Source organism: Amaranthus tricolor, chromosome 10, assembly GCF_026212465.1.
Source record: "Amaranthus tricolor cultivar Red isolate AtriRed21 chromosome 10, ASM2621246v1, whole genome shotgun sequence".
In the NCBI taxonomy this organism is placed as follows: Eukaryota; Viridiplantae; Streptophyta; class Magnoliopsida; order Caryophyllales; family Amaranthaceae; genus Amaranthus; species Amaranthus tricolor.
Genome location: NC_080056.1, coordinates 16,547,579 through 16,562,458, shown reverse-complemented (window position 1 = coordinate 16,562,458; position 14,880 = coordinate 16,547,579). Strand labels below are relative to the sequence as shown.

General features: G+C 30.9%; 1 protein-coding gene across 1 annotated transcript; it reads left to right on the top strand.

The window, feature by feature from the left end:
* Window positions 1–6,198: 6,198 nt before the first annotated feature.
* Window positions 6,199–13,112, top strand: LOC130826189 (phosphoinositide phospholipase C 4-like). The gene is made up of 9 exons (XM_057691759.1): window positions 6,199–6,757; window positions 7,320–7,516; window positions 7,622–7,757; window positions 8,406–8,624; window positions 8,706–8,953; window positions 11,298–11,415; window positions 11,737–11,889; window positions 12,001–12,087; window positions 12,472–13,112. Exons 1-9 carry the CDS (start codon window positions 6,431–6,433, stop codon window positions 12,763–12,765), a joined length of 1,779 nt encoding a protein of 592 aa, XP_057547742.1. The 5' UTR covers window positions 6,199–6,430; the 3' UTR covers window positions 12,766–13,112.
* The last annotated feature ends 1,768 nt before the right edge of the window (window positions 13,113–14,880 follow it).

Genomic DNA, 14,880 nt, shown 5'->3' with positions numbered 1-14,880 from the left:
AGCTTTTTCGTGATCCAGCCAGTTACTAGCTTGGATTTGAAATCTCTAAATCTTTCATCAACAGCTGAAAAAAACACATTCTTCTTCTCCTCATCACTCTCGATGTGAAAAAGATTCTATAAAAAAAATTTATATTTATTAGTGTCAATTAAATTAATTTTAAAATAAAACTAAATGAATAAAAATAGTAAAGTTGCTTAAGACATTATCATTCCATAGAGAGTTCTTCAAACCCTCTGGAACCTCGTTCCATGCATGCAATATGGAAATCTTGCGGATACATAGGCCCACTTGTTTTCCATATTGCCTACGCCATTTTCCGCAGGGTTGACCCAATGCATTGTATTCCAAATGCATGGGTTCTGTGACTTTGAGGTTTTTCGTAGGACCTCGCCCTTTTCCTTTCTTTCTGGTAGTGGGAGCATCCATTGGTGGGGCGTCTTCAATCTCAAAATCATTGTTAAGTGGTGGAGCGTTTTCAGCCATACGCTCGTATCTCACTATTTGGTCCTCTTCAGTGTCGTAACTACGATGCTCATTATCCGAGGTCTCAATCTCGGGGACAATTTCGTCTCTGAAAAGATGCATTGTATATCAGTACCTGAAAGAGTATTAATATAAATATATTAGAACACAAGCTAAGTAATATTAAGATTATGACTGTGATTTACAATCCTAATACGTTCAACACAATAATATATACCAAATAGTGTTGTGTGCAAAGTTTCATGCAAAACAAACCAAGTTACCATGTAACTTTATGCGTGAAAGTGCCAAAAAAGCTTATAAAAACCTTAAAATCGCAACTTACCAAGTAATATTAAGAATATGACTATGATTATTTTTTTTTTTTGCTATTTAATGCTGCGTCTAAAGAAAACCGCAGCAAATGACATGCAGCAGATGCGTTTTTTTCCACTAGTGATGGTTTGTTTGTTTCCTTGGTTTGTATTGCTTGTTTCCATAAATCTCGGATGGTTCTATGTATCTAGCTGTATTTTTGAGCTATGCGTTTGAATGTACCATGAGGAAGTGAGTCACTAACTTTTAGTGACAACATCTCTTGGAAAATAAGCTGCCTTAACTTATTCGTGAGTCTTGGCTTATGCTGATTTTGTTGCTGTGGTTCTATTTCTTCCATATTCTGTGGCTCTTCTTTTGATTTAGAATTAGACTCTGGAACGTATAAATTCGATCCATAGTACCAAGCCCCTGTTGCTCATCTTCACTTCTCGAAGCCATTGAAGGCTAATGATACGATGATGTTTTTCACAAACTATTTGGCTATTGTTTTCGAAGCTGTTAAGAAAAGCTACTAATTTTTGGAAGATAATGTTGCTGTTTTGTCCAGATTGTTTGGCTACCAATTTTTCACAATCTGTTTGGCTACTGATTTTTCACAAATAGCAGCCTTTATAGGCTAAACTGGAATTTGTAAGGTCATTTTTTCAGATTATTTGATGTAATTTCTTATTAGAGTACATGTAATTGCTGATCCATGTTAGTTTAATTTGGCCAATGTATGTAATTTGCTGATCCATGATTGTAAATTTCTGATTTTTTTGGTTTTTGTATGGAGGGATTAAGTTCTCTCCTTTTTTTTGATTGTAGAGCTCCAAACTTTCCCAATTTGGAAAGTTGGTTAAATTACCTCCATTGTAAGGTTCTATTTCATTTGTAATTAATATAATAAAATCAATTTTTTTCGTTTTACTTTTATTTATAATTATTTTCTCTCTCATACTTTCAATACAATTATTACTTCACACTACTATTTAATTAAAATAATACCCACTACAACCAAAGATTCCCTTTTTCTTAATATGTGTGAAAAACCCAAAGTGGAAGAACTTAAAAGAATGGAGGGAGTACTTCTTCAATTAAATGTAAAGTTAAGAAGAAAATTACATACTTTGTGTATGTGTCTAGACCATATTCTAAGTTATTTGGATTGAAAAATAGCCGAGAATATTTGGACTGGACTATAAGCTGTAAGGACCAAAAGATAGCCAAGAATGTCTGGACTGGACTATTGGTTGTTTGGACCAAAAGATAACCTGGACGGTTTGTACTAGACAGTTAGGAACCTGATCCAAGAGTTACCTTCGGTACATCATTGGTAGGAAGATATAGAAAACCATTTTTACAATGTTCAGAAGGTTTGCTGGAGAGCTGAAAGTGAAGACTCAATTCTCTTAAGTGATGATAATTCAAAACACATATTAAGTTAAACAATAAATTAAACAATTATATTTAGTTATTTAAGTAAGTCCAAAATCATATTAAATATTAAATGATTAGTTGATACATATTTTAAGTCCGAAATACATACTGAATAAAGTTTAAACTAAGTTTAAATGACTTGAGATAATTGTATATTGGATAAGATTATATTTGAATTTGAATTAAATAAATGTATGTTCAAGACGTTGAAATACATGAATTATATTTGTATTTTAACTTTGAGTTTTAAAATAAACGTGTGCTCAAGATATTTAAATGTTTGAATACATTACACGTTGAATAGGTTATTACATGGTTTATATTTGAATATTTGAATTTAAATTAGTTATTTTGAAATTAAACTATACTAATTATATGCTTTCCTATAAATAAGAAGATAATTTAAATTGACACTAAAAATAAGAAAAGATAATTTAAATTGACACTAAAAATAGAAATTAAATTTGAATAAAGATTTATACGTTGTATTATCTGGTTTTGTTGAAGTTTCAATATCTTGTATGAGTTCTAACCTGGCAGCATAGCAATAGTTGTTAATAACAAATTACAGCACACAATGACGTAATTATATGAGCTGTCAGTGCAACGTCAGTTTGAGTTAAAGCTCAAGATCTTGAAGACTGGTGCAGATTAACCAGACCAATGAAATTGACGGATGAAGCTTTCTTGCTCTACAAGGATATGTTGAGGCGTGACATATATAATTATAAGGCTTCATTCAACGATTAAGATGACAACATTTTCTTATAATTTTCTCTCTTCTCAAATTAAGATCTAGTATTCTTTAAACGTTCAAAAAGTGTTGTAATTCTTAGTTCATCTAACTCTTACATTTTGTAATAGGATTTAATGTTCAAAAGAGTTAGAATTTTTATTGTTCAACTTTGTAATCTCTATTGTGAGATTGGAATTTGTGCTTTTATTAAGAGAACTTGTAAGACGTTCTTTAAGGGGAAGAACGTGGTGAGAGAAGTTAGAGAGATCTTCTAAGTTGTCTTAAAGTTCATTAATAAAAGGCGTTGAATTCTACGGGTTGGAAGAGAACCCATAGGCGGGGAGTAGGCTGTTTAGAGCCGAACCTCGTAAACATATCGCATGTTATTGTTTAAGTTTATTTTCGCACGTACGTTATAGATTTATCAATCGACCTAAAGCTGTTCCAGAAAACAATTTTGAAAGGTCACCTAAGCTCTTGAGCAAACCTTCCAGACAAAAATTTTAAACGGGCATACTCTCTATTCATCCCCCTCTAGAGAATATTCGAACTCCTATCAACTTTCAGAAAGGTCTAACACTTGGAAAAAGACAAATGATATTTAGAGATTTGCTGGAATTCGGGTCTTTGATGAAAGATAGAGACATCACAATGACTCTACAAGTATCGCTCCTAAAATAATTGTGTGTCTAACATAAATAGTCATTTGGTATAGGAAAAAGATTCACCTTTTTAAGAAAGGTCGAGTCTTGCATTAAATGCAGGCCTCTTGGACCAATGAGAGAAAACCAGGTAAGGAATTATAGCAATCTTCACACGAAACCTCAAAAAGGAATATTGATTTCAATAACAGTAATATCATGAAGGACAAAAGAGAAATCCTATGAGGCAATGAGCAGCTAAGGACAAAAACGCACTCAGAGTATAACTAGCAACCTTGGACATAAAATATCAAGGATCTAATCTTCAATAGTGCAACCATTTATTCTCGATTACTTATTGAACTCTAAAGATTATTTATTGAAAACGAACTGCATTGACTCCTAGCCATAGCAATGGCAAAATGCCAGAGAAGAGAGCAAAACCTAGAGAGAAGAGAGAAGTTGTGTATAGTAAGACTAAACCCTTTAAATTTTTACTCTTTTTATTTATTAATCATAAATCTATTACTATTTTTTCTCTTTCATTTTAATATTAGAGATAAAAGTTTAATTTTTAACAACTTAATTTAAGTTGTTTTTATAAAAAGAAATATTAGTAAATTAGAAATTTGGTTGAGCTTTTACTTATAGTACTCTAGTGACAGGAAATTCATATCCCAACTCCTAAGCCAAAGTTCATGAAATCAAGGGTTGGTAGGGATATTAATATTTCTTTAAATTTCTAAAAAATATTTCTTTTACTATTCCAATGATATTACTTCTATATGGTTATGATTTTATGTATGCTTTATAAGCAATATTCTAACCATAATCATGTCAAAGGTTTTCATTTTTAAAAAAATTTGATTAATTATATAATTTGTTTCATAACTTTTCACTCATTCAAGGCTACCTATTTTAAATGTAAATAAGTAGTAGATAAAATGGCAATAAGATTATTATAAAGATCATGCATGTTTAAAGATAATGTTAAATACATAAAGTTTGTGTCATTTTTGCCTTTTTGTAAAAAGAATATTACTAAATTAGTAAAGTTTGAAAGTAGTGATTTGATCTCAACTATTTGCAAATTTAATTAAATGCAATTGGACCATTATCATTCATTTATTGTTATAATTAATGATCAATTGAGACAAGTCATTATATTTGAACTACTCGTCTACACTCTAGGTTCTTATTTGATATTTTCTTAATGTAATGTTTACGAAAATTAAAAAAAGAAATTTAAATGGTGGAAATTTTTTTTTATTAAATGTTAAAGTTTATGGAGAAAAATATGGATAATAATATTAAATAATATATAAATAAAGTTAGTAGATAACATATGAAGACCATGAATAAAAAAATTTATTAAAATAAAATTAGTGGAAATATATGTGGAAACCATAAGCATTATAAAATGTTAAAATAAAGTTAATAAAATATTTGAGTACCTTAAGCATAAAAGAATGTTAAAATTAGGGTGACTAACTAATTATGTCCAAAAAATGTGATATAAATATCACTATTTTTTAGGGGAATAATTAATAAACTACCTAAAATAAAAAAAAAAATTGAAAAGAGCAATGAGAATAATATATTTTACACGTGAAATGCATAAATGTGTTAATGTATTAGTTATATAGATTAAATTAGATAAATTGATTATTTAAAATCTAAATGATAATGTAACATAATAATAATAAAGTGTATGGTAGTTTACGAAGGTTATATGATTAATCGAACACCTTTAGAAGAAGGATCTCCATATGGTGTTTATCGACAATCAGAGAAAGCGTAAGAAAGCATACCACGAGACATCGTTTGTGATAGCCACAAGGCTAGAGGTATTTCACAAAGGTATATTGAGACAATACGGGACATGTATGACAGAGTATCGACTAACATTCATACACCAATGGGGATATAAGAGTTTTTCTTGGTTAAAAGGTAAATTTTACCGAGTTGCAATTAGGCCTGCTATGTTGTATGGGACAAAATATTTGCTAGTAAAGAAGACGTTTAAACATAAGACATAAGATGGAAATAACAAAAATGCGTTGGCTGAGGTGGATGTGCGATCACATAAAAATAGGTTGAAATGGTTTGGGCAATTGAAGAGAAAGACATATGATACCCCCCATGAGAAGGATTGAAAGCATCATAGTGAATGGTAAGAAAAGTCGAAGAAGACCTAGGAGAACATAGGGGGAATAGATGAAAAGGGACTTGTATGGGTTACACCTCTCTTAGAACCTGACTATTGATACAAGTAGTTGCATGAGTTATTACGCCTTATTCATGTCTTAGATTACTAATACCTTCCGTTTACCTGTTGCTGTTCTTGTTTTTTACCTTTCATATATGGCTCTTTGACCCGTTTTTATTTAAATTATACTTTTCTTTTATTTCTATGATTAGTATTTTTTTATTTATATTTATTTGTTAATTATTGTTAAATGTTAAATTTATAGTGTAAAATGCAGGCTTGTGAGTAGCTATAACATAAACTTTTTTTGAGTATATATCTTGAGCCGGGTACTTTTTGTAAAAATGATAATAAAACATTTAATTAGAGTAGGTGCAAGTAATTAAAATAAATCATCAAATCTAATAAGAAGAGAGAGTAATAGTTAGAAAAAGACCGATTATTTTTAAATTTCATTTTGCAAGTCAACATGGAAATAAATTATATGGTTTCTCAAATAGGACTGAAATGAAGAATATCAAATACACTCCTTAAAAAAATATATCAAATACATAGGGATTCATTTCTGGATATAATCCTGTGGTATTAAAACAAAAGATATCGTTTTAATTGTGTAGAGTAATGGAGAGTTACATGATATGTGGATGCTTTTCAAGGAAGTTCAAGAAGGCAGAACTACAACCGCCGTCGGATATTATAGATCTCTTCAATAAATACGCCGAATGTGGGCCCTACATGACGGCGGACCAGCTCCTAAATTTCATGGTGGAAGTTCAAGGAGAGTCCACCGCCACATTAACTGAGGCTGAGAAGATTGTGGAAGAGATCAAGTTAAGAAGAAAACATCCTCATATACATATGCTTATTACTACTAGAAAATCTCTTACTCTTGATGAATTCTTTTCTTACCTTTTCTCAGTTGACCTCAATCCACCTATCAAGTCTCAGGTAAAATTTAGATTCTAGTTATTTCGAGGAGACCTGTACATTAAACAGGTGTCCTCGGATTTTGTTTTTCCAACGAGATCGATCTAGAGAGTTCTCCTTGGAGTACTGGTATTGTATGTAACATGTACCTACGAATTCAATTATCAATTTAATGGTTAAAATCCATGAGATGTAATATACAATTGTCTATCATAGTAGAGGACACATGCCACAGGGTTATGCTCGAAATGACTTTTAACTATGCAATTCTATACGTAATTTTGGTTTTCGCTTGTTTATATATTGAAATATATGTAACTAAAAATTATTACTAGTTAATATTATGAATATTTGCGATTAGAGGATTCAAACAGATTCTATTTAGCTAAATTTTTTCTTTTACATTAGCCACAATATATAAGATAAGATTGAACGATGAATTGTTCTAGTAATCGTAATGTAGTATGCATTTCAGAACAGAAGCATTTTAGAACGGAGGAAGTATATCGTATGGATTTGATTAGCAATTTTCAAACTATAATCAAGATTTTGACTTAGTTTGTTGGGATATGCTTATTTGAAGGTGCATCAAGATATGACAGCTCCATTATCTCATTATTTCATATTCACTGGACATAATTCATACTTGACTGGCAATCAACTGAGCAGTGATTGCAGTGATGTTCCCATAATCAAAGCATTGCAGAAAGGTGTTAGGGTTATAGAGCTTGATCTTTGGCCTACTCCTAACAAACAAAATGTTCATGTTTTGCATGGAAAGTAAGTCTATAATTATTATCAGTAATTATACTTGCTTGTTTTGCCAATATTGTGTATTCTTTATGATTTATTTCATGGTCAATTGGTTTGATTTTGTGATTTTAGGACTCTAACAACTCCAGTGGAGCTCATGAAATGTCTCAAATCAATTAAAGAACATGCTTTTACAGCATCTCCTTATCCTGTCATTTTAACTCTTGAAGATCATCTCAATCCCACTCTTCAAGCCAAAGTAGCCAAAGTATGTATACTTTACATATATGTATAATTAATATGAACTAGTCATATATCATACTATAAGATAAAAATGTCAAAAACATAATATAAGATAAAAGTCCTCATTATATATTTCGATCAACATGAAACATTGTCATATCTTATTGTTAAAATTAACTCAACTAAAAGCTTAAATTTATGATTGAAGACTAAAATATGCTATAAATTTTTAAAATCCCTTCAGATGAGATTCTTTTAAGGTAGAAGTGTGGATGCCACTTAAATTTAAGGTAGTGATTCAGATTCAAATTTGTGATAGATCACATTGATTTTGAATACATGTCAAAAATTAAAGGGAAAACAGCAAAATATAAACCAACCTTTACTCGATCTGCTGAAAATAAACCCAATTATTGTTAAAACCAAATTTCATATATTGAGATCAAAGTTTTGACGTCATTATTATTTGGCGATTTTTGAAAATTCATATGGTAAAGTTTAGGATATGTTCTCCTCATACATATTGCGAAATATTCCACTTGAATTTGAAGGACGGTTGAGATTCGAATTGATAACCTTTTAATCACATTCGAACCAATTCAATCAAAAATTTAGTTAAGCTGATAATTGACGTTATTATTATTGGGTGGTTTTGAATTTTTAATTTTTGAAGATGATCGATGAAACGTTTGGGGATATGCTGTTCTATCCTGAATCGGAGATACCAGAGGCTTTTCCATCCCCAGAAGAATTGAAGTATAAGGTGATCATCTCCACAAAACCTCCGAAGGAGTATCTTATAGCTGATAATGACGGCAAGAAAGGCAATGGATCACAAAAGGAAATTCTAGAACTTTCTGGAGAAGAACAAGTATCAGATGATAATAACAAGGTTCTGTTTTTACACATTTGAATGTTATATTTTTAAAAGTTAAGTGAGTAGCTGACAATTTTTTATATACAATTTCAACAGAACAACAAAAATAATACTGTAGATGAAAATATTGAAGAGATAGATGAAAACGAAGAAGAGAAGTATAATGATGATGGTTGTGTAAGTGAAAAAGCAGCAGAATACAAGAGAATGATAACGATTCCAGGGATAAAAAGAGGTGAATTGAAGGAGTCATTGAAGGTTGATCCTAATAAAGTCAGTCGTCTTAGTTGGAGTGAACAACTTCTTGCTAAGGCAATCACTTCTTATGGAACTGATATTATTAGGTATAATGTCTCTTCTCTAACTTTATTTATCGGTCTATCATTTAATTTTTTACTTTTATGTTTGCTAAACTGCTAAGATTGTATTTCATAAATAATTAAGACACAATTAATTTTTATCAAAAATTTTCATAACGTTTGATTTAAACGAATGTATGACTAGACAACTAATTATTCAAAGAAAATAACTAATATGTGACGCAAACAAGAGCCAATCGCTAACACCCCTATTGTGAGCTATAATAAAATAATTTATTAAATTACTACACTTTTTATACACTTGAAAATAAAGTTTAATAATACATCTATTCTTTAAATCTTGCAATATTTGACGTTTCTCTTTTCCCAATGCACAAATTTATACGTTTTCGATAGTTAGTATCTCTATTTATGTATCAAACTATTGTCAAAACTACAAATTAATCAAAATATTTTAGATCGAGACGATTCAAACAAGTTCCCATATGATTATGTTTTAACTTATAGATTAATGAAAACAATATCACATTGAGTTGATGTTTCATAACACTCTCTTCATCCCTCTTAAGATGTTTATTTATAATTGTTCTATTAACTTAGTTACATTTTTATTTACATATATAAAATCATATTCTTTTTTCTAATTTCATGCACAAACCTAATGTCCCTTTTGTTCTTGTTTTCATATTTATTCATTTATTTGTTCTTATCTTATTCTTTAATCTTTCACTCTCTACTAACAAAAAACCAAAAGTACCATATTAGTAATAAAAAATTTAGTATGAGAATGTCTCACCGTAAGACTAGCTTCATATATGTATGGAATAACCTAATAAACTATTTGCATACGAACATCTTATTTTGAGATCTTCTCATCGAAAAAAAAGTTTCCACATGAGTTGCTCAATAGTACTTGGTGATTATTGTTTAAAATGATAGAGACCTTAGAAAGGTTCAGTTAAATCTAGAGAATTGATTACGTGGACAAGTCCATGCCTGGGCTAGAATTTAGAACATTGCGGGGCCATGGCCTACTTGACAGGCTCGGTAGTTGTAAGCAAATGGCCCACAAGGTTTTCAATCCAGAAAGGCCGGCTTGCCACATTTTTGGCATGCCATACTAGTCCTGGAAAAAAATCTTTTTAATTAAGTAATATTAAATGACACGGTTTCGTAGTGAGATGAATTTTATTGAGATGATCCATTTATATTTAGTGTGATAAATGATCTCTTACAATTACAAATTGATTGATTAGAGTAGTGGGCTAATTATAGAGACACATTTCATAATGAGAAGTTCTCATACAATACCAGCTGTTTTGATTATTAGTCCATGTCTTTGCAAATTAGCTCATTTTTTATTTATTTTAGTTTATTTTATTGAATTTGTAATTTTTTTGGCAATAACCCTATTTCTTTTTCATTAATCTCATTTACAAAAATATTCTCTCTTCGTTGTTATTTAGTCATTTTTACCATCCACTTGTATATTTTATCTTATTCTCTAATCTATTTTCCCTTTTCACTAAAAATAAAAAAAAATTAGAAAAAATTAGGTTCCAGAGAGAACTCCATATTAATAATGCTAGCATTCTTAACATTGTTGAAATTTTGAAAACGATGAGGAAATGAAAGGGCTAATTGAAAATCAAACTTAATATCTTACTTGGGAAAAGTGGCATTGATTCAAATATGATAGGATACAATCATCTTTTGTAAGAGTTATATAGGTTGTGTTTGATAACGAATTTATTTGTCAGTTTTTTTTGTTAGCTTTTAGTTTTTAGCTTATTGGTTGGTCTAATAACAATAACATTTATGAAAATAAATCACTTTTCATTTTAGTTTGTTATACTTATTTTGCATCTTTTTTTTATGGTCTTTCACATCTTCGCTTGACGAACTGGATAAGTATCTCTTCATTCTCTGTCCCGCATTAAACTTATTCCCTTTTCATATCTCAATTATAATTTTTTTCATTAGCTTGTATTTTGACTTTTTTCTTTAACTACAAATCAACATTTATACAATAAAAGGAGAGAAACCTTATGGGGATAGAGAAATTAGCTTTATAGACAAAACGACCCAAAAACTTAAAAGTCTATAATGGATAACTTTTCTAGTGACTTTTTACTTTTTATTTCATATTTTTTCTAATAAATAACGAATAATTAGTAGTTAATTTTATCAAAATATCATGCATAGTTGGTTTATCAAACTATGTTAACAACTAACAAAAAACGCTATTGCTATCTATTAGTTAAACAAGCTAATTGAAATAACTAATAGCGAAACAACCTCATAACATTTCATGTCTATTAAAAGTTTATGAATGTGTATCATGTTTATGTTTGTATTCAATTTTCAGGTATACCCAAAAAAATATTCTAAGGATATTCCCTAAAGTTACGCGGTTCGACTCTTCCAACTATGAGCCTTTTCTTGGTTGGATGCATGGAGCTCAAATGGTCGCGTTCAACATGCAGGTTATTTATAATGATAGAATCGAATTATATGCATTTTTTATTAAGAGACAAGTCAGTTATAAAAGAACTTCATTTTGTTATTATATGGATAAGTTTCCACTCATCAGACCCTTCAAACCGTGTTTATATGAAAGTCATGAGAACTCCTTAAGGTTATTAGAATAATAGAATAATGTAGTTGTACAATAGATGACCGCCTAGGTGAGAGCTGCTTAATTAATCGATCTCTTATGTTGACAGGGTCATTAAAATAATAAAATGTTGTGGTATAATAGATGGCCGCTAGGTGATAGCCGCTTAATCAATCTCTTATGTTGATAGGGTCATGGAAAACAGCTATGGTTGATGCATGGGATGTTTAGAGCCAATGGAGGCTGTGGTTATGTAAAAAAGCCTGATTTCCTAATGAACTCGAGTCCTGATAACAAAGTTTTTGATCCAAAAGCAAATTTATCAGTGAAGACTACATTAAAGGTGATTAGTTGATGACTAAATCTCAATGCAAAACATTATATTTTCCTCTAATGAGCAAGCTTAGATCATCCAATTAAGAATGAAATCTCATCATAAATTCTGAATTTTTAGGTGAAAATTTACATGGGAGATGGATGGCGCCAAGACTTTAAACAGACCCATTTTGATACATTTTCTCCACCGGATTTCTATGTTAGGGTATGTAAAGTTATTTTAATGTTTACATTAAAGTTTAAAACTTTGCAATAACAACCTTAATTTTTAACATTTACGAATTATAGCCATAAAAGTATTAAAGTCAACAACATTCAAACCAAATTACAAATTCTGACCAATTGACCTAAAAATCTTATCATTAAAATGGTCAAAATTATGTGATTTGGCTTGAATGTAGTAGAATTTAAAACTTTAGTTGCTATAATTAACAAAAAAAAAAAACATTAAGGTTCTAATTTACAAACTCCTAAACTTTAAGACTATAAATCACAAATTATTTATAAAACAATACAATCCCGAAACATTGACAATTTATTTAGTTATCGGTGTCAAATGGTCATGTACGTGTTTGTACGACGTTCTCAGGTGGGAATAGCAGGAGCATCAGCAGATGAAACAATGAAGAAAACAAAAGTAATAGAGGATGATTGGAGACCTATTTGGAATGAAGAGTTTAGTTTCCCACTAAGAATACCAGAATTAGCTTTGCTTAGAGTTGAAGTTCATGAATATGATATCACTGATAAAGATGATTTTGCTGGCCAAACTTGTTTGCCTGTCTCTGAATTGATGCCTGGGATTCATGCACTTTCCCTATATGATTACAAAGGACACAAATATCCTTTTGTTAAGCTTTTGATGCACTTTACGTATGTCTAAACTCAAAGCTTCAACTATTTTTTATGCTTAAATTGAGTTTCTTTTTTCTTTTTTTTTTGTATATCATCATAAAACATGCTCTCTATATCTTTAGATTACCTAAAAGTTTAGTTATACAATAATTCTGTTTAAATATAAATACAAAACTTGTAAATTATTTTTCTTTTTTCAGTTATCATTTTTATTGGGAAATATATTATTAAATATTTGTAATATGAAGTATTATTTAGATTGTATAATAAGGTTAATTATGTAATTGCATACCTGTAGTGTATGTGTATGGCTCTAGGGTTTTATGTATTTATATCAAGTGAATAATGAATGAGACAACAAGGATCATTAATATTTTACATTTATTTGTTGACTAACAAAATTTTTATTTAACCTTATATGGTGTTTGATGAATTAGTCTTTCTTTTTGCTACCATCAATAAACCCCAAGTAATAGACTACAATTGTTTGGACTCACAATTTCATTTTGGGTTTCTTAATGATCAATAGGGCTTCTCCCCTCCCAACCACGTGCTACACTCTCCCACTCCAAGTCCATCTCACACCCTAACCTCTCTTGTGAATTTTGCCCAATTTAATCCATTCCTAGCATTTTCTGTTGGGCTTTCCAATTCGGATTAGATTCCCAATTTGGCCCAGGTTCCTCCTATCCCAGAGTCTCTCCATAATCCTCTTAGGTCTCTTCCTTCAGGCCTAATCACATCTACTCCCCTTGTGCCACAAACGAAAACCACAAATGCAAAAAACAAGATTTTCAAACGTTACAATCCTATCAATCTTGCCTCCCTTGTCTCTCTCTCTCTCTGATTCCAAAAAGTCCTAAGCTTTTTCTTCAAGACCCTTATTGGCGTGCTACCATGCAAGACAAATATTTTTCTCTTACTAAAAATGATATGCGGGAATTGGTACGCTGACCCCCGATGTTAATGTTATTCGTTGTGGATTTTTTTGGTGTAAAACTAAATCTGAAGGGTCTCGTTTGGTTGGTTACGTCAGTTCTTAACAGGTGGGATTGACTGTCTTGACCTTTTAGTGTTGTTGTTAAAATGGTTACTATTTGCGTAGCTCTAAGCATTGCTTTCTCACGATCATTGTCCATTCATCAGTTGGATGTTGAAAACGCCTTTTTACATGACCATTTACATGAGATCGTCTATATGTATCAATTTATGGGCTTTAGGGATTCACAAAAATCTAATTATGTATGTCGACTAAAGAAGTTGTTGTATGGGTTAAACAAGCTCCATGAACTTGGATCAATAGTTTGCTCATTTTACACAGTCGAAGTCGATTGGGTTTGTTCGTAGTCATTGTGATCATTCCTTATTCATTTATCGGCAGGGCTAAGATATTACATTTCTTCTATTGTATGTCGATGATATTTCCGACAGCTTCCGCAAATTCGTTGCACCAACAAATTACGTCTATCTTAGCTTTTGAATTTGCTGTGAACGATTTAGGCTTACTTCACTACTTTCCGGGTATTGATGTAACTGGGAAATTTGGCAATATATTTTTGTGTCAGCATACTTATGCCATGGATATAATTGAAAGAGCTGGTATATCATCATGTAAATTCACATCTACTACAGTTGATACCGCTGGAAAATTGGGTGCTCTTGATAGTCCTCGATGGTAGACTTATCAGTTTTTAGCAGCCTTGTTTTTATTCTTGTTGGACTGATCAAAAGATATATACTCCTCTCCTAGGAAGTTTTCAACTTTATGCTGCATAATTAGGCTAGGAAGAGAGGGTATATGGCCATTAAGCTTGATAGGAGTGAGGCATATGATAAGGTTAAATTCGATTTCTTAGCTTACATCATGACTAAGATGGGTTTTCCTTCTAGCTGGATCAGCCGTGTCATGTTTTGTGTTTCGTTGGTCACTTATTCTTCTTTGGTCTATGGCGAGTTTTCTAATATTGTGGTTCCTAAAAGAGGCCTTTGTTAGGGAATCCTATCTCTCCTTACTTTGTTATTATGTGCTAAAGGCTTAGGGGCTATAATTAGCAAAGTTCTTAATGATAAGCCCATTCATGGTATATCTATAGCCCGCTATGCTCCTAAGATCTCGCATTTGTTTTTTTGCGGATGACAATAT